This window comes from Dromiciops gliroides, chromosome 4, assembly GCF_019393635.1.
Source record: "Dromiciops gliroides isolate mDroGli1 chromosome 4, mDroGli1.pri, whole genome shotgun sequence".
Taxonomy (NCBI): domain Eukaryota; kingdom Metazoa; phylum Chordata; class Mammalia; order Microbiotheria; family Microbiotheriidae; genus Dromiciops; species Dromiciops gliroides.
The window spans coordinates 60,403,584-60,422,699 of NC_057864.1; the positions used below are offsets into that span (position 1 = coordinate 60,403,584).

The 19,116-nt window shown below is 40.0% G+C and overlaps 1 protein-coding gene across 1 annotated transcript in view; it reads right to left on the minus strand.

Annotated features, from left to right (window-relative positions):
* Positions 1-588: 588 nt before the first annotated feature.
* DPT (dermatopontin) overlaps positions 589-19,116 on the minus strand; it is a 45,097-nt gene continuing 26,569 nt past the window's right edge. The window contains exons 3-4 of the mRNA XM_044004650.1: positions 7,961-8,068; positions 589-3,694 (exon numbers count right to left, since the gene is read on the minus strand). Of these exons, the coding sequence (XP_043860585.1) occupies positions 3,628-3,694; positions 7,961-8,068 (175 nt within the window). The 3' untranslated portion in view covers positions 589-3,627. The remainder of the gene's footprint in view (positions 3,695-7,960; positions 8,069-19,116) is intronic.

Below are 19,116 nucleotides of genomic sequence, written 5' to 3' on the forward strand. Positions count from 1 at the left end.
TATAGAGAACTAGGTGTGAAAATCTTCATTGTATCAGAAACTTGTCCATAACATAATCTTGCAGCAGAGATTCTTATCCTTAAGTCCATGAGCTCCTTGACAGTCAGTCACAATCGGTCAGTAAATATTAAAAGCTTGCTAGGTATGTGCTGGGCACCATGCTAAGTTCTGGGTGTACAAAGAAAAGTAAAAGATATTCTCTACACTTGAGAAGCTCATAACTGGATGGAGGAGACAACAGGTAAAAATTTAGGCAATACATTTTGAGAAATGTATTTTATTCTAATTGGTTTTCTTTAAAATCATATATATATATATACTTTTAAATGAATACTATAAATATATATTTACTGCAAATTATATATAAAATTTTGCTGTAAAATACATACATAAACACATACACATGCATATATATATATACACACTCTATTCATTTAAAAGTACTATTCTGAAAGGGGGTCCATAGGCTTCACCAGACTGTTAGAGGGATCCAAGATAAAAAAAAGGACCCATGTCTTAGAGAGTTCCCTGGGAGCATTGAATGGTTAAATGACTTTTCCAGGGTCCCACAGTCAGTAAGTGTCAGAAGCAGAATTTGAGCCCAGGTCTTGATGATTCTGTATCTGGTTTTAGTATCCAAGTATTCCATGCTTCCCTCTAGCTTTGTACCTAGATAGAACTCAAATGCTCCTTTCTCGGTTTGTGGAGGTATGATAACAAAGCCCAACTTCTCAAGGCTGTTACATGGAATAATATCTGTAAATTGCTTTTCATTTTCTAGAAGCCCTTTTCTTTTCACTATATTTCCCATAATTATGGCATGAAGCAGGTAGGGCAAGGAACTTTGACCCAGAGAGGCTTGACTCATTTAAGGTTACACAGTTTGTTGCAGGAAGATCCAAGATTAGAACCCAGATCTGGAGAATTCCAGCCTCCTAGTTCATCCTTAGACTCCAATACCTCAGAAAACAACAGGGACCGTCAAGCACTTTGCCAAATGGGTTCAGCTCACGTTAAGTATTCATTACTTATTTGTTGAGTTGAGTATGTAACAAAGGGCATATGCTTCTTGGCCTCAAACCAAGGAGTCAGTTCGTTCTTAGCTTCATCAGCCTCTTTGCAGACCAGCCATTCTACTTCAGGAAGGCATTTCCCCCTTGACTCTACTTGGCACCTCTTGTCATGGGACTTTATCTGTCCTTTCCTGCCCTGAATATTCTTGTACAAGCTCTGCCAGCCTTGCTCCAGCTGTGTGCTCCAGCATTTTTCATTAGCCTTGCCTTTTCCTGGGGATTGTCAAGTCAGCCAATCAGTATTATTTGTCTCAGTCTCCAGCTGGGTCCCTCCCACCCCCCCACCCCCAATCTGGGGCCATTTCCTGGATCTGGGACTGAACCAGTGCTGCAGTTTCTGAAATATTAATGGTTTCTTTTGTGAAGGACAACACACTGAGTTCTTTTGTTGCAAATTAAAATCTCCAGCAGGAAGAAAAGGAAGAATGGGGTGGAGAAGTCACTGTTCTGGAGTTTAAGGCAAATAAGGATAGTGTTTTTTCCTGCTAACTCTAGTTCATTCTAAAAAAGATGCCCTGGTTGAAGACTTAGGAGTCTGAGGTTATAACTAATCAAGCATTTAATTAATAATAATAATTAATAATTCAAAAAGCATTTATTAAGTACCCACTACATTAGAAACTATGTAAGAACAAAGGTTTTAACATATGTAAAATACTTTGCAAACCTTAAAATGCTATATAAACATTAGCTATTATTATTAATGATGATTACTATAATGATAATGCAATACAGATACAAAGGTGAAAGTTCCTGCCCTCAAGGGGCTTACATTCTTGGGTTTTGTTTTTTTTAAGGCAATTGGGGTTAAGTGACTTGCCCAGGGTCACACAGTTAGTAAGTATTAAGTAAGTTAGTAAGTATTAAGTGTCTGAGGTCAGATTTGAACACAGGTCCTCTTGACTCCAGGGCCAGTGCTCTATCCATTGAGCCACCTAGCTGCACCCAAGGGCTCACATTCCTACTAACTAATAAGCTTTGTTAGAGCTTCTCCATTTGTCTCCATTTGAATTGACTTTTTCAGGCTTCTCTGAAAATCTGATCAGAACCTCAATATCTTATTTTATAGAAGGCACACAGGATAATGATAGATTTCTGTGGCTTTCCCCCTTGTTTCCATCCCTCTGGAACTTTTGGGAAAGAGAAAGAAGAAAGAACAGCACAAGGCAAAAAAAGGGTGGGGGGGTGACTCTCTAGCAAAAGAAAGAGCAAAGGCCATTTAGCAAAGTGGAGGGAGATGGCAAAAAAGAAAGAGTTAATTTTTTTTAAAGAATGAGTTAAATAAGACTGGGAAGGAAATTTTGTGGAAATCACAAAAAGACACTGACTACTTATAAAATAGTGTATTTTTTATTTAGTTAGTTTGTTTATTCTGTTTATGGTCTTTATCCTTGTGCCAAGTGATAGGCATTGAAGGTGTCATGAGGTGGGGCTGGGCTGTAGATGGAGGAATTGGAACATTTCCCATATCTACTGCCTTTCTTTTGTCAAGGAATCCTAAACTCTACAGGGAAAGGGTAAATGGAAAGTTTCCCAGGGAACCAGGTTAGTAAGGCAACTGTCATAGGAATATTTCCTGACCATGTGCCCTTCCATGTCCTCTTGACTATTCACATTTCTCCTTCCACCTTTATTGGAATGAACACTGGTAGTGGAGATGGTCAGAACCCTCTGCTTATTCCCCCAGAATTCCAAACTTATCACAATTGTCAAGTTCTCTCTCTTTAATTTCTTTTCCCTGTACATTTTCTTAATCAACTATATCTTTTTTTTCCTCCCTCAGTCTGATTCCCATTTGCCCTTCCAACACATATTCTCTCTCTCTCTCTCTCTCTCTCTCTCTCTCTCTCTCTCTCTCTCTCTCTCACTCACACACACACACACACACACATCATTTTCATCAGCAGGCATAATGATTCATCTCTCTCAAGGACAGGGAATTATTTTAGCAAACTCTCCTCCCCTTCTTTCTTCAAACCCTTGATCCTCCCCCTGATTTCCTCCCCACTCTCCTCACTACCAGATCACACAATTCAAATACCCCCATGTGTTACATGGCAAGAAGACATTCTTGGTTAGGATAGAGTTAGGAAACAACGTTTGATTCAAATAGATGACAATCAGATGGGCATTTCCTCTTCCTCCACCTTGAACCCTCTGCCCCTGTATTCATCTTACACCATAGTCCTTTATATTAATTATTTGCTGACAATGGCACATTTATGACAGATCCTTTACAAAACTAGACTCTTTTGGAGCAGAGGGAGCAGATGTAATACATACATGATATAACACAGGAAGCCATCGACAGATATAGGAGATGGTCTCTAACCAAAGCATAAACAATGAGAAAGGAGACTTAGTGAAACATATGGGTATGATGGTACTAGGCAGAAAGGCCAAATGGGCTGATGTGATAGTCAATAACTCTGGGACAGAAAGAGAGAAGACCAGTTCCTTCTGCAAGAGATCCTGCTGGTCTGTTGATGAATAGAAATGCCTCTAGCTCTCTCCCCAGTCCTTGACTCTCCAACCAGCTTTGGTAAGTTACATTCTAAACATTTTCAAATTCACAGTCATAGTCTGTCATCCGACACATTATGAACTTCCACTGACGATCCCTGTGGGGAGAGAGAAAAGGACAGAAGGGTGATGTCAAAGTTGTGGTAGGCTGCTGCATAAACAGGGCAAACGAAATAAAGACAAATTCCTCAGGAACCAGTGTATTACTGACCTTCTGTTTAAAGAAAGGGAAGTTTGGAAGGGCTATGAGAAGTACATGATAATAACAGGTTACATTTCTATAGCAACTTCAGAGCACTTTTGAACCTCATAGCTACCCTTTGAGGTAGGTAGTACAAATGTTATTTTATATTACGCAGTGGGAAACTGAGGCTCATAGAACCTGAGTTATGACTTGCCCAAGGCACATAGCTACTAAATTGAAGAGCAAAAATCTGTCCAAAGTCTATGTATTTGAGTTTTTAAAACCCAGTGTATAGATGACTTTGACAGACAGTATGACAGAGAACTGAAGATCACTGTTGGTGAACCTGATAGTTTTGGACCTTACCTCCCCCTAGTTAGGTATGGATAACTAGAGATCCCAGTATCTAGCTATACATGGCTACCATCAGGGACCAATTAAATGCAGTAAACTAAAAGGAGTCTCCCAAGATTAAGCAGGATAAAAGCTAGGAAAAGAAGGCATTTAATCCATTTAAAAATAGCATGACCCCCAATATATTGGCAATTTCATTTAAAGTACACTCTGTTGGTTGAGGTAAATGGAACAATGTAAATGGAACAATGTATGAGAATCATGAAATTGGGGAAGGGAATTATGAAGAACCTCAAAGCATTGGATGGTGTGCATAAAAGGTAAGGTTTCTGAAGGCAAGGGTCAACTGTAACACTCACCCTAGAATGTGCTTACACATCCATAGGTGATATTTGTGTGTGCCTGTGTTTCAAGAGTCTCTAGTGGGTCAAGAAGAAATCAAATTCAGATGTTTGTTGGTTTTGGAGATGGGGAGTGAACAGGATTGCCCAATCTTTTAAAATTCAGCACTAGTTTTGCAAGAGTGTTTAACATCTACTGATGAGAGAGTACATGTTCTCTAAAATAAGAGGCAGGATGTAATGAAGATAGGAGTGGACCTGTGGTCTGGAAGACCTGGATTCAAATTCTACTTCAGGGAACAGCTAGGTGGCACAGTGGATAGAGCACCAGCCCTGGATTCAGGAGTACCTCAGTTCAAATCCAGACTCAAACACTTGACACTTACTAGCTGTGTGACCTTAGGCAAATCACTTAAACCCCAATGCCCCCCCCCCAAAAAAACCCAACAAATTCCACCTCAGACATTTAATTGGATATGTGACCGTGGGTAAGTCTCAATTTTCTTCTCTGGGGAAGGAGCAATAATAGTATCCATGTCACTAAATCTTTGCCCACTTTAAAGTGCTAGATAAATGTGTGATATTATTATCTTAGCAGAATTGGGTTCCCTTTTCCCACTCCCCCCAACCAAAATCCTGCTACTCCTTCTAATTCAGCACAGAACATCATTGAAAATCTACAGGCTATAATAGTTATTCCTACCATGGATATAGTCTGTGGAACACTGGCACTTGTAATGGCACCTCTGTTGCTGTTATTTTATGTGTGACAACCTCAAAAAAGTGATTTGAGAGAGGGTTACCTGGATGTTGGCTATTACTGTTCCCTCCCCAAAGATCAGGGAAAGGATAAAATATTCAAGTCTCTATACATGCTACTAAGGAAATGTTCTACTGTTCTGTGGGATGCCAGTCTAACCCTGATACTTCCCTCTTCTCTCTTCAGTCTGTAGAGAGTGCTCCCTTTACAAGAACCACATATCTTTCTTCCCTAGATGGGACTGCTGAGCCTTTCTCCTTGAAAGGCCCTCCTTTCATGCTATGAATGGGGAAGTAGGTGGGACCATTGTCAATATCCCTGCAGCCCTTGTATACACTGTACAAATGGCCCACAGCAGTCCTCCTCATTCTAACCCCGGCTCCAAGGTTACCCATTTAGAACAATTTGGAGACCAGGCAAAAGTTTTAGAGAGCCTGGGTGGCCAACTACTTTTGACTGGTCTTGGCTCCTGCAAATGTCAGTATAAGGGATGACTTGTTTCTGGTTGGAGATTAACCAGTTGGTGGTATGTGCATTTATCAGACATGGTTGTGTCAGGTTGGTGGGTATCTGGGATACGAAAAGTTAGAAACAAATAAGATCGCAAGCCAGGGCATTCCCACTACTGCTTCAAGAGGCTGTTAATTTGTGTTGGGCAGTGTTCAGAGACAGGCTTAAAAGGCATTCCAGGGGCTCTGTTCCCAGTGCCTCTCTAAAGGAAAACAAGAAGCAGTTTTCATCTAGAGGGTAAGAATATGCCAAGTGTACTACATTTTAGAAGTATTTCTCAAGCTGGAGTCTCTGGAATGTTGCAGTTCAGGTATTGGGAATAAAATGGTAGAAATCTAAATCTGGACTGGTGGGTACAAGAGCAAATCTCAGGGTATGGGTGAGCCTCAGTGTAAGCAAAGCCAATGTCATGGTATCTCAGTTATTCATCAGCAGGCAGGTAAACTTAGTCTCACTCCTTTAAGTGACAAAGCATTTCTTTTCTTTAGCCATTTATGATGGAAATCTTTCTGAAATGTAACACTCACCTGTTTTCTTTTTAAAATTTTTTTTTGGAAATTTTTATGCAGGACAATGAGGGTTAAGTGACTTGCTGAGGGTCACACAGCTAGTAAATGTCAAGTGTCTGAGATTAGATTTGAACTCAGGTCCTCCTGAATCCAGGGCTGGTGCTTTATCCACTGAGCAACCTAGCTGCCCTCCTGCTTTCTTAAACAAAAGGAAATTTTAACTTTTTCTTTCTGAATCAGGGTCTTCATTATAAGTATAGGAACTTGGATTTAGTGACTCCATCCTCCTTGCAGCTCCTCACCCAAGACATTCCCTCTCCTAACACTAAGTATTTGCAATGGCTGTGTCCTATTCTTGGAATGGTATCTCTCTACCATCTTTCTTCAAGTCTCCACTAAAATTCCATTGTCTTCAAAAAGTCTTTTTCAGCCTTCCTTAATACTCATGCCTTTCCTCTGGGTTTATCTCCAATTTACCTTGGATGTGTCTTATTTATATATGGTTGTTTACATGTTATCTCTCCCTTTCCTGTTGGAATATAAGCTCCTTGAAGGTAGAGATGCTTTTTGCTTTTCTTTGAATCTCTAGCACTTAACACAGTGCCTGACATATGGTAAGCACTTAATAATGTGTGTTGACATGACTCCTAGATTTAAGCTGAAGGGGAACTTATGGGTCATCTTGTCCTAGTCCTCATATACAAATAACGAAACTGAGATTTGGAGAATTTGATAGCTTTCTCAAGGTCACACAGGTAGTCATACATAGAAATGGGATCAGAACTCTAGTGTTCTGATTCTGGATTCAGTGATCATTCCAATGTAACCCATCAATTATTGCATTGTGTTTATAATGAAATGATCTTGGGGGTAGTGGGGGATTTTGAGGTATATGGGACAGGTTCTCCTCCACTAAATGGTTCTAGTCTGCATTCCTTTTTGGTTTGGGATTTACTTTTGGGGGGGGCAGGGCAATGAGGGTTAAGTGACTTGCCCAGGGTTACACAGCTAGTAAGTGTCAAGTGTCTGAGGCCACATTTGAACTCAGGTCCTCCTGAATCCAGGGCCGGTGCTTTATCCACTGTGCTACCTACATGCCCCTCTGGATTTACTTTTTAATAATATTTTGAACTTCTACCTTGTACTCAGTTTATTAGCTTCCATTTCTCATTGATACCTTTGTGCTTGCCTCTGGTAATATACACTTGGTCTTTGGAGCTGCTGTGGGATGGGAAACCAGATAACCAAACATGTTAGGATTATGCTTAAAAAAGAGTGAAGAGGCTCTGAGTAAAAGGGCTTTCATGGGTGAAGTATATCTTTGAATGAAGGGTGCAAAGACTTTGTGCCATAGTTTTAGCTGCTAAGAGCAGAGAAATGTTAGGGGCTGATTTCCTAACACTCTTCACCCACCAATGGGGAAAGTAATTGGTAAAAATAGAAAGGTCATAATAATTTTTAAGGATCATTATATTAAAACCACCACACATTTGATGTCCAGGTCTAAAGCTGCCCAGACCTGCTGTGCATAATTAGTCCAACAGAATAACTTGACACTTTTTTACCCAAGTTCCTCCATCTGAACAAGCGTTCCTAGGTAAGTCCCCTACCAGTCAAGAGAATAAAATGAGGTCACTGAGGATTGACATTCCCACATGGACCCTCCCTGCTTCTCCATCCTTCACTCAAAGGGAAGACTTACTTACCTTTCCACTGCTGAGAATGTGGTTGTCGCTCCCCGCATGTAATATTCATAATTGTAGGAGATCATGTCTATTTCCTCACCATAGTGTCCTGGGTATTCAGTTGTCAACCTGGTGGAGGGAGAAGAGAGAGACAGAGATGGAGAGAGAGAGAGAGAGAGAGAGAGAGAGAGACAGAGAGAGACAGAGACAGAGAGAGAGACAGAGAGAGAGAGACAGAGAGAGAGAGACAGAGAGAGAGAGAGATAGAGAAACAGAGAGAGACAGAGACAGAGAGAAAGAAATAGAGAAAAAATGAATAAAGGTTATTGTAGGAAAAATACCAGCAGATACCATCTATAGATGAGTGACAGGATTGAAATAGACTGAACGAGGTATGGACTATGTCTACTGTAGGCCTGGCAAATTACCATGAAAACACCAAGAAGAGTTAACGGGGGTGACAAGAACTCTACTAATTAGTTTCCCCCTAGATTCCCATCAAAGTGCAAATAAAAGGCATATTTCATCTCAGAGGAGGCTAGGTAGTGCAGTAGCTAGAGCTCTGCACTTGGCATCAGGAAGACCTGAGTGTCAATCCTCCCTAAGATACTTACTTTTTGTGTAATTCTGGACAAGTCACTTCTCTCATCCTCAGTTTCCTCATGTGTGACTTAGGGATAATATTAGAACCTACCTCACAGGGCTGTTGTTAGAATATATGTTAGAATATATGAATCGCTTTGAAAAATTTAAAGTTATACATGTATATGTGTGGGTGCATGCGTGCATGTATGAATATACTTAATTTTGTGTATGTGGTATATGTTAGCTATTATTATTGTAGGTATTCCTACCTGCTTCCTAACAATATTCCTCTTGTTCTTTAGGCTAGTCAACCCAGTCTATAGTATTCCCAAGTCCAAGTTGATTCTAGGCTCCTCCTGGGGGTCTGAGTTCATTTTCATCTAATCTGGGAGAAAGTTTGAGGTCTGAAGTCCCATGGTTCCTCTCTGTGGAATTATCAGCTCCCAGGACAACTGATCATTAGTTATGTTCATAGGGAGTCTTTTACATAAGAGCTGACACAGACCACAGTGTTTCCTATAGGTTGAACTGGAGCTTCAAGATCTGTATCTACACTCTAACATTGTCCAGGAGCTAACCTAGGCTCCTAAGTGGCAAGAATTTTCATCTGTCTCATGCTGACCAGGTCACTGTACCATGAAGAGATAAAGGGTCTTATCTATGTTGTCCAATTGTCTTCAGCTGAAAGGGAGGGCGATGAAACCTAAAGGGGCAGCTAGATGGTTCAGTAGATAGAGCACTGGACCTAGAGTCAAGAAGATCTAGTTTCTAGTCTGGCTTCATTCACAGCTGCATGACCCTGGGCAAGTCACTTAACCTCTATTTGCCTTAATCCCCTGGAAAAGGAAATAACAAACCACTCCAGTGTCTTTTCCAAGACAACTCCATGGATAATATGGTCCACAGAGTCGGGAAGAGTCAGATGGACATGACTAAATGACTGACCAACAAAAACACAAAATCATTGAGATCTAGAATGTTACAGTTGGCAGGGACCTTAAGTCATGTCATTTAAGCTCCTTATCTTATAAATTAGGAAAATGAGTTGAGGTCCAGAGAAATAAAGGTACTTTCTCAAGGTCACACAGCTAGCTAAGTGAATGAACTAGATTCCATATCTCCTGACTCTGACACTTTCTTCTCTCCATTACACAATGATGCCTTTCTTGTTCTGCACTTTATCTCTGCTTTAGACATTACAATCCCCCTGTCAGGCAGCCAAGCCCAACTGGAAATGTGTTGCATGTGTTTCTACTCATCGAGGTCACGGTGGGAAATCAAGCTCAGCCAAGTTCCGAAATCCATTCAATCTTTTCATTTCCAAATGGACTCAGACTTTCTGGGGCTTGCCTTTGTTTGCTATGAGCTAAGCATGGCTTCCTCTTTCTAATGAAAAACAACAGGTCTTATGAAATAGGAATTTGATGCCAAATTCAGGTCATTACAATTTCATTAAAACAGACCCTACTCATTTTATGATTCCTGATAATTCCAAGAGAGTCTAAATAGAGTTTACCTACCTATAGGGGGAAAAGCAATGGTGCTTCTGATGGTGGCTGTGGTGTTGGTGTTGATGTTAATGGTACCAGTGGTGGTGGTGGTAGTGGTGGTGATCGTGATATTGTTGCTCGTGATGGCGATGAGAATGGTTTTGATGGTGGTGATGTTGTTGGTGGTGATTAATGGGGATGGTATTGTTAGTGGTGGTGGTGGTGGTGGTGGTGGTGGTAATTCAGAGAACAAGAAAGTATAAACAAGATTAAAAGGAGGATGATCACCTTCCCTAAAATCAATGTTTTTCAAGCACTTCAGAAGTTCCATTTACATAAGTAGTTTTAAATTGATTTATACACTATTCTCCCTTTGACAAAATGAAACTACTATTTGGCAACAATTTCCTTAATCTAAATCAAATAGATATAAATGTTTAGAAGTAACATGTCTACATTTCATTAAAAATGTTATAGTTAAAGCTTTACAATAATTCTCATTGGTCTTCATCCAGATTCACGTGAAGTAATGAGGACTTTTTCAACTACCTTTGGGGTAGTTAAATGTGCCCCTCCCATGCACCCCTTTTTTCAATCAAGAGGGATTGACTTTAGAACAAGAAGGATAGAACAACAACAACAATGACAAATGGTTAAAAGCGAATTGAAAACTAGATATAATTGAGGAGATAGGAAAAGAGTACCTGGATGATCTCATCAAGGTCAAGTCCTGAGGCTCAAAAGAAATTCAAAAGAATTTGTGTGTACTGGAATTGCTGAGTCACTGTCTATGATCTCTAAAAAATGTCATGGAGACTAGGCCAACTTTTACAGGACTGAAGGAAGACAAATGTCCTGATATTCAAAAAGGAAATGAAGGTGAATATTTCAGATTATTAGGTTGGAGAGAATGATTTTGATTTTTAGCAAAACTGGAATGTATTATTAAAATTTTTTCTCTTGACAAAGGAGGTAGTGATTTCTATGAGTTAGCCATCACAGGTTAAGATAGTTAATCATACTAACCTGGTTTCACTTTTTTTCTTGGGGGGTGGGGTGGGTTGAGTTATTAGATGATAGATGAAAGGAATTTGCTAAGAATAAAGTGAATAGAACCTTTTTGACACCAGGGAGTATTTTTTTTTTTGCAGGGCAATGAGGGTTAAGTGACTTGCCCAGGGTGACAGAGCTAGTAAGTGTCAAGTGTCTGAGGCCGAATTTGAACTCAGGTCCTCCTGAATCCAGGGCCAGTGCTCTATCCACTGTGCCACCTAGCCGCCCCTCCAGGGAGTATTTTTAATTGTCTTTATGTCCTCAGTCCTCACCCATTGTTGCTTGTATACCAGCAGTGCTTAATAAATGCTTTGGGGGGCTTTAATTGATCGACTGATCTGGCTTTCAGCAAATACCTCTCATGATACCTTTGTGAACAAGATGGGATGGTGTGGAGTGAACAAAAGTACATTCAAGTAGATTTGGAAGCAATTAAATTATTGAGCCAAGAGAGTGAAAGACTGAATGACTTAAGGTAAACCTGGAGTGATGCTACTCATGAAACATCAGTGGGACTCTTCAACCATATAGATTTCAATAATTTTATTATGACTTAGATGAAGCCAGATGACAAGCTCATCAAGGTTAAAGGTGGTAGCTAATATGTTGTATGGCAGAACTGAGATTCCAAAAATATCCTTGACAGCCAAAGGTGATGAGCTAAGCTGAAAAGGGGATTATTTAATATGCTAAATGTAACGTCCTACATTTGGATTTTTAAAAACCAACTGAGGAGATAGGGGAAGAGAATTAATGAAGACAACAAGGTAAGATTTCTTTGCTAGAAAAAAATAACAAGCAATAGAAAATGCAGGGGACAGATTTTGGACCTACTGCTTGACTGAGAGGAGGAGAAAGGAGGGTGAGAATTAGGTACCTAAATATAAGAAGGAAAATAAAACCAATAAGTTAAGTACAAATCCAAAACTAGGAAAAGAGTTGACAAACAAATCAAACATGAGGGGCTGAAATGGGAGAAAAGTCTAAAGGAACAGGGTTGTATAAAAGTAAATTAAACAAAACTAATCAAAGGGGCAAAATACTGACAGGAGAGTACATGAAAGCCATAGCTTTCCTCATCTGGACATTACCTTTTTGAGAACATCAATTATGGTAAAATAACTTTTTGGCCCCCTTATTATACTGCTGGCTAACACTAAACTTTTACTTCATAATAGTAACTGACATATAAAAGGACAACATTACATGCAATATCTCTTTATAGCTTCACAACACCTGGATGAGATAAGTATTACAGATATTGTTGTTGTTGTTAAGTCATACCTTATTCTTTGAGACCCCATTTGGGGTTTTCTTGGCAAAGACACTGGAGTGGTTTGCCATTTCCTTCTCCAGCTCATTTTACAGATGAGGCAATGGAGGCAAAGAGGATTAAGTGACTTTGTTAGGGTCATAGAAAGTAAGTGTCTGAGGCTGAATTTGAACTCAGGTCTTCCCAATAGAAAATGAAATGGATAGGATTTGGAAAATGGCATCCTCTTAATTCCCCACCTCACCTCTGGCCCCCTCAGTACTTGAAGGGGTCAAATATTAAAGAAGGAAAGGTCTATTCTCTGTTGTACATTATAGTTGAGAGAGAAAATGCTTAGTGATTTTTTTCATTCAGTGTTCTCAAGGCATGTCATACAGGTGTCAAGGACTCCACCATCCTTCCAATTATATTAGATTCTTTACTCTCCCAACCCTTAAATATCCATTTACTTCCTAAATCTTGCTCTTTCTTTCTCAATATCTCTTGTATCTAATCTCTTTGGTTCATTTGCATAGCTACCACACTGGTTAAGAACTTCATCTCCTCTTTTCTACTGCTAATTAGTCTAATTAGCCTTCTAATTAGTTTCCCCATTTAAAATGTATCCTCATATTAATCCATCCTCCACATAGATACTCAGGTGATTTTCCTGAAGTACAGATCTGACCATGTTACCTTTCTATCCACCCTTCACCCACTCCGTGATTATTTCCTCTAGGATGAAATATAAGTTCCACTTTGAAGCCTTTCACAACTTAGCCTCTACTGACTTTTCCAACCTCATTATCTACATCCCTCTCCTCCCTGAACTCTATGGAGCATCCACACTGGACTTCTTTTTGTTTCCCATATATCAACCTCCATCTCCCACTCTATGACTCATATAGGCTGTCCCTATATTCCTAGAATAAACTCCCATCTCATTTCTTTCTCTTTTTTTTGAATGAATGAAAAACATTATGCTATGTACCAAGCGTTATCCATCTCATTTCTAACTCCCCAAATCCCTTGTTTCCTTCAAAACTTTCCTGAGATGCCACCTTCCATATGAAGCCCTTCTTAATTTCCTTGGATGCTAATACTTGCCCCCCCTCATAAATTTACCTTTTGTTAATTTATATATTAAATTAGATGCTATTATTATCCCCCTTTTACAGATGAGGAAATAGGTGGGCATTCTATTTTTGTTCTCTGAGAAGAAAATGGAGAAGCCCCATTCTGAGTAGAATCCAAGTCAGCCATTCACTCAGGAAAGTTTCTGTCCCAAGGAGGAATCAGGTCTCCTCACTAAAGGACTAGGGGAAACTTGCATTTGTACAGTATTGTAGTCATAGTGGTTGAGTTCTTATGGTGAGAATACTGTAGGTCTGAAATTCCACTTTCCTAAGACACAGGCCAAACCTCAGAAGAGATGATTATGGTTCTGATCTGCTTCTGAGTTCCTCTCATATCTCACCTTGAAGGTAGCATTATGCCAGAGCATTTCTTGGTTTAAAAGAGAGAAAAATCTTGAAAACGTCCCAGTCAGAGCTTAAGTATGTACCTGGAAAGCCTGGCTCACTCCAGCAAAAATGAACACTGATAAACTTGATTATGAGACAAGGATGGATGCTTGGAATGGAGTGGGGTCCCACCCTGGAATGGTGCATTAGAAAGTAGAACTGTCCTGTTTTTGGAATCTTAGATATTTTCCCCTCCCCACCTGAACAACAGTCTGTATGTCATCTCTCTCTTATGCTGTTCACATTTCTATGTCTATAAATCTTATCTTCCCAATCCCATCACCTGCTTCAGCATGGTGGGGCCCATCCTAGTGAGTGGCCACTAAATATTTGTTGAATGGACACCCAGCTGGCTGAATTCATGTTGTCTCACAGTAAAGAGGAGCAGTGGACAAGGGGCAGCCCTGCTTTGGCAAGCAGAGTTTAAGCTTTAGTGCCTTGCTTTGTCCTGGGAAGATTTAGACTCTGGCTGAATAAGGACTATTAGACAGCTCATCAATCCATGAATTCCCTGAGTTTTTGAAGCCCCAGCAGAAGGTATATGTCCTTAGGCAGCAGTTATATGATTAAATTATAAATATGGCATGATAATGTGAGTGAATGTAAGTCAGAATGATAAAAGGGACCATTGATTCTACTGAATCCCAGAGACCCTATTATCTATAGGAAGCTTTGTTCCTAAGCAGTAGCAGAGAAATGTTAAGAATACAAAAAAAGGACCTAGAATCTGATTGAAGTTTCCTTCAATTCCCCACCAATCTATTTCTAGTCTCTTAATGTATAGCATTCTCTTTGTCTATGATGAGAGCCACCAGCTTTCAATGCTCAGATCATTTGGGATAGTTTCTTACCTTCCATCCTGGGTATTAAGAAGTTGGGTTTGGGCATTCAATACTTCAGTTTAGGAACCTTCCTTAAGCACTTATCATATGCCAAGTTCTATGCGTAGTGCTCCAGGGAATATAAAGACAAAAACAAAATGATCCCTGCCTTCAATGAGTCTGTATTTTACAGGAGTGTCAATAGGTACTAGGAATGGAATACACAGAAAAGAAAAGTGGAATCTGGGAAGGTGTGAATCCTAACATTGTGATATGTTTCCTAACTTGTAGAGTGTATTGGGAAGAGCACTTGACTTGTAGTCAGAAGATCTGAGTTCAAATTCTTCCTTTGACACTATCTGTCTTAGACTATAGGTAAATCACTTAATCTCTATGTATGTTCAATCTACTCATCTGTAAAATGGGGGCAATAATAATGAACAAGGTTGCCATGAGGAAAGTATTGAAAGGACTATGTAAAATGAGTAATTCAAGTATTTCTATCACTTTCTATCACTTCATAGGATCATGAATTTAGAACCAGAAAGGACTTTAGAAGTCATCTGGGCTATTCCTTCATTTTGCAGATTGGGAAACAAAGCCTCAGAGAAATCAAATGGCCTTTTCAAGGCCATTTTCAAGAGCCAGTAATCTTTCTATTGTACCAGGTGATATAGTGGATAGAATGCTGGTCTTAGCATCAGGATGATTTGAATTCAAATCTTGGCACAGTTGCTCACTAACTGTATGACCCTGAGTAAATCACTAAATTTTCTCCTAGTCTCATTATTATCACTTAATTATTCTCCATTGCTATCTTGAAATTTTTTTGGGGGGGTGTTGGAATGGGTTGACCAGCATGGTCTCTTAGCAATCCATCTTTTGATATTATTTGACCTTCAACATCTTTGGAGACAATAGTCTGTAGGTATTCCACTAATCAGGGCAAAAAAGTCAATGTGAATTATGGAGGATGAGAAAGGGACATCACTCTGATGCCCCTCAGTCTATGCATTTAGTGTCTCTGCCTGAACTCCAAGATAGTTTCTTAGGCGATGATTCCCTGGTGGCACAGTCCCATGAATAAGCATCATTCTTTGAGTGAGCTTCTTAGATACCATAAATTCCAGCTCAAAACTGTGATCCTGGGTCAGCTAACAAGGATCTCAGGCAGGATTTGAAGTCAGGTATTTGTGACTCCATGCATAGCACTCTTTCAGATATACCACCTGCCCAAAGGACTTTCCTTGGCAGTAAACACATTTGGAAAATGTGTGGTTGCCTTGGATGCTGATATTGGCGGCTTGCTTAGGGAAAGAAATGGGCACTCACTTCTAAGCCTCCAGCCCTTTAGATCCATAGCCAGTCACTACCTGGACGGCATCATTGCCATGCTAGAAAACAGCAATCTGGTGTGCAAGCACCATAGCTGTTTGGAGAAGGGGAAATTGTCATTAGCAGTCTGCAGGCTTGTGGCTACATTAAAGATACTGTTGTGGCTTACTAAACATTGTCATGAGAAGTCTAAGTCTTTTTCTTGGCATGTATTTATCCACATACATGTGATTCTATACACACATGTATATATGTATACTACACACATCCATAAATGCATACATACACAATACATGTAGGGAAAGGGAGCCCTGATTGCTAAGTGGAGAGAGGGAGCTCTGATTGCATAGTAGAGAGAACCAACCTGGCTTCAAGTCTTTCCTCTGACACATACCTGAGTGACCCTGGTCAGGTCATTCTCAGTTCCTCAGGAAACTCTCAGAAACTAATACTTATAGAACTATATTATTGGTAAAGGGAGTTTTCTTATCTGGAATTCCCTATATCACTGAAATCACAGTTCCAGTTCAAATATAGCTATAGATATTTATGCATACATATCTCAATAACCATATATTTCTCTATATAATTCACCTTCATAGATGTACACACACACAAGTGTGTGTTTGCATGTGTGTGTGGGGGTATAGTTGATACAATAAAGGGCCTGGAGTAAGGCTGATTCCTCTTCGTGAGTTGAAATCTGGCCTCAGACACTAGCTGAATGACCCTGGGAAAGTCACTTAACCCTGGTTTGCCTCCATTTTTTCATCTGTAAAATGAAATGGAGAAGGAAATGGCAAACCACTCTAGGATCTTTGCCAAGAAAACCCCAAATGGGGTGAGGAAGAGTTGTATGCAACTGAAATATGACTGAACAACACTCCCAAACCGTCTGTCAAAATGCCCTTCCAATTCTAAATCCTATGTATGGGCTTGGGAATCAGAGGACCTGGGTAAACTGTTCATTATATCTGGATTTCTGAACCTCTGTTCCTTAATTTCCTTTGTTTGTAAAGGGGTATGTGTGCAGGTATATGCACACATGTGTACATGTATGTGTACATGTGTGTGCATGCTCTTATTTACCTTTCAGAGAGAGCATGGTGAAATGTTTGTTTTCTGTTTGTTAAATGTGCTTATGAACCTTTTGCCCTTAAGCAATTTCTTTGGTAGGGAAAATAAATAGCTGTCTTATAGCTAATGCCCATATTACATTTTGAGTACCTTTTCTAGAGGGGCCCCTGTTGACTTGAGGGACTCTGGACATAAGCCATATGTAAACTTTGTTTTAGAAAGTCTGTTGAAGTTACTCTAGAGTGGGAGCCAAGTCAGAGAGAGAAAATGCATCCCTGGGTACAGGGGGGAGGGGGATGTCAGACACCCCCAAAGGGATCCTGGTTCTTCTGAGTCTGGTTTCCCTTACTGGGAAGTTCCCTGGACTGTCAGATATATCTTAGAACCACATTTACTTCATTTGTAAATTCTGGTGGGTAATTACTTTATATGCATGTCAGTAAAATATTTCAATGTATAGTCGTATAGAGTTACTTAGAAACAGAAAGTTTAAGTAACTTTCCCACTGAGGCACAGCTATTAATATCAGAAGCAGGAACTGATTCTAGGTGTTTCTGGGTCTGGGTCTGTTTGGCCCAAGAAGGAGAATGAAGAGAAGACTCGGGATCAATGTAAGGAACAATGTCTCTACAATCAAAGCTGCCTCAAAGTAAAATGGGTGGCGGGTATTGACTTTCCTTGAACAGAAAGGAGGTTGGACAAACACTTGTTAGGGATGTAAGATAAAGGATTCTGGACTAGATTTCCTCTGAGATCCTTTCTACTTATATATTTTGTGGTTCTTTGATTCAAAACCTTATTGGGGGATCTCCTTCTTCCCCCGGACTCCTCTTTGGAAGAAATGCCTTCCTATAATTCTGTAGATTCCTGTTTTGATTAGTGTTTTAATCACAAACATCCGTCCATCTATCCATCCATCCATCTATCCATCCATCCATCCATTCATTCATTCATTCATTCATTCATTCATTCATTCATTCATTCAAACAAACAAACATTTATTATGTTCCTGGTATGCTAGCTATTGGGGACAAAAAAGAAAATTGTGGCTGCCTTCAAGGAACTTATATTTTCTTTGAGAAAATAATCAATTTACCCATCCAGGGTTTATTAAACTTAAAGCAGAGTCTCCACTCAATTCATCCTCCATACCTCCTTCCTCAAAGCATTGAGATGATTCTGAGATCTTAAAAACTACATCAGGGCAGTTCATGCATGGACTAGATCTACCAATCTGGAAAGGTATCCAGACCTAGCTAATATTGGAAAGGCTCATCACCAAGATGATAAAATTTTATAAGCCCGGTGAGAAAGTCTGTCTAGCTGGTGAAGGGGGTGGGTGACCCATGTCAGTAGGGGTCCTTATCCTTATGCAATAAACAATCTCAAAGTCTCAGAAAGAGAGACTGTTGGATTTAAGATGAACATGCAGCCAAATCAGCCAGGGAGTTTCTCTTCTTGTCCCTGTTCCTAACCCTCTTCTCCCTCTTTCACCTTCTCTTCTCTCTCCCCTTCCCTCTCCTATTGCTCTTTTTCTTCACCTCTCCTTCCCAGCACATGGGTAAATGAACTGCCATTCACATGGGGAACATTGTGAAGATTATTTATTGTGCTATCTCATACAGGACATAGACAACACAGTAAGTCCATGTTCCTCTTTAATGAAATAAACAAAGAGTTCCTGTTCTGGACATACTGACTTGTCAATGTCAACATTTGAGAATTAGGGAGCTGAAGGGATGTGTTTCCTTCTAATGTGTTGTTCCCTGGGGGCCTCCTCCCGGGTTGTGGTGGGCTCCCAAGAGCCCAGCAACCAGACAAGGCTATCTTTTGCATTCAAATGGTGAAACAGTATAGGATCTTATGGAGTGAGGTGTATAGTCTTTTGTTTGTTTGTTTTGTTTTATTTGCAGGGCAATGAGGGTTAAGTGACTTGCCGAGGGTCACACAGCTAGTAAGTGTCGTGTCTGAGGTTGGATTTGAACTCAGGTCCTCCTGAATCCATGGCCGGTACTTTATCCACTGCACCTCCTAGCTGCCT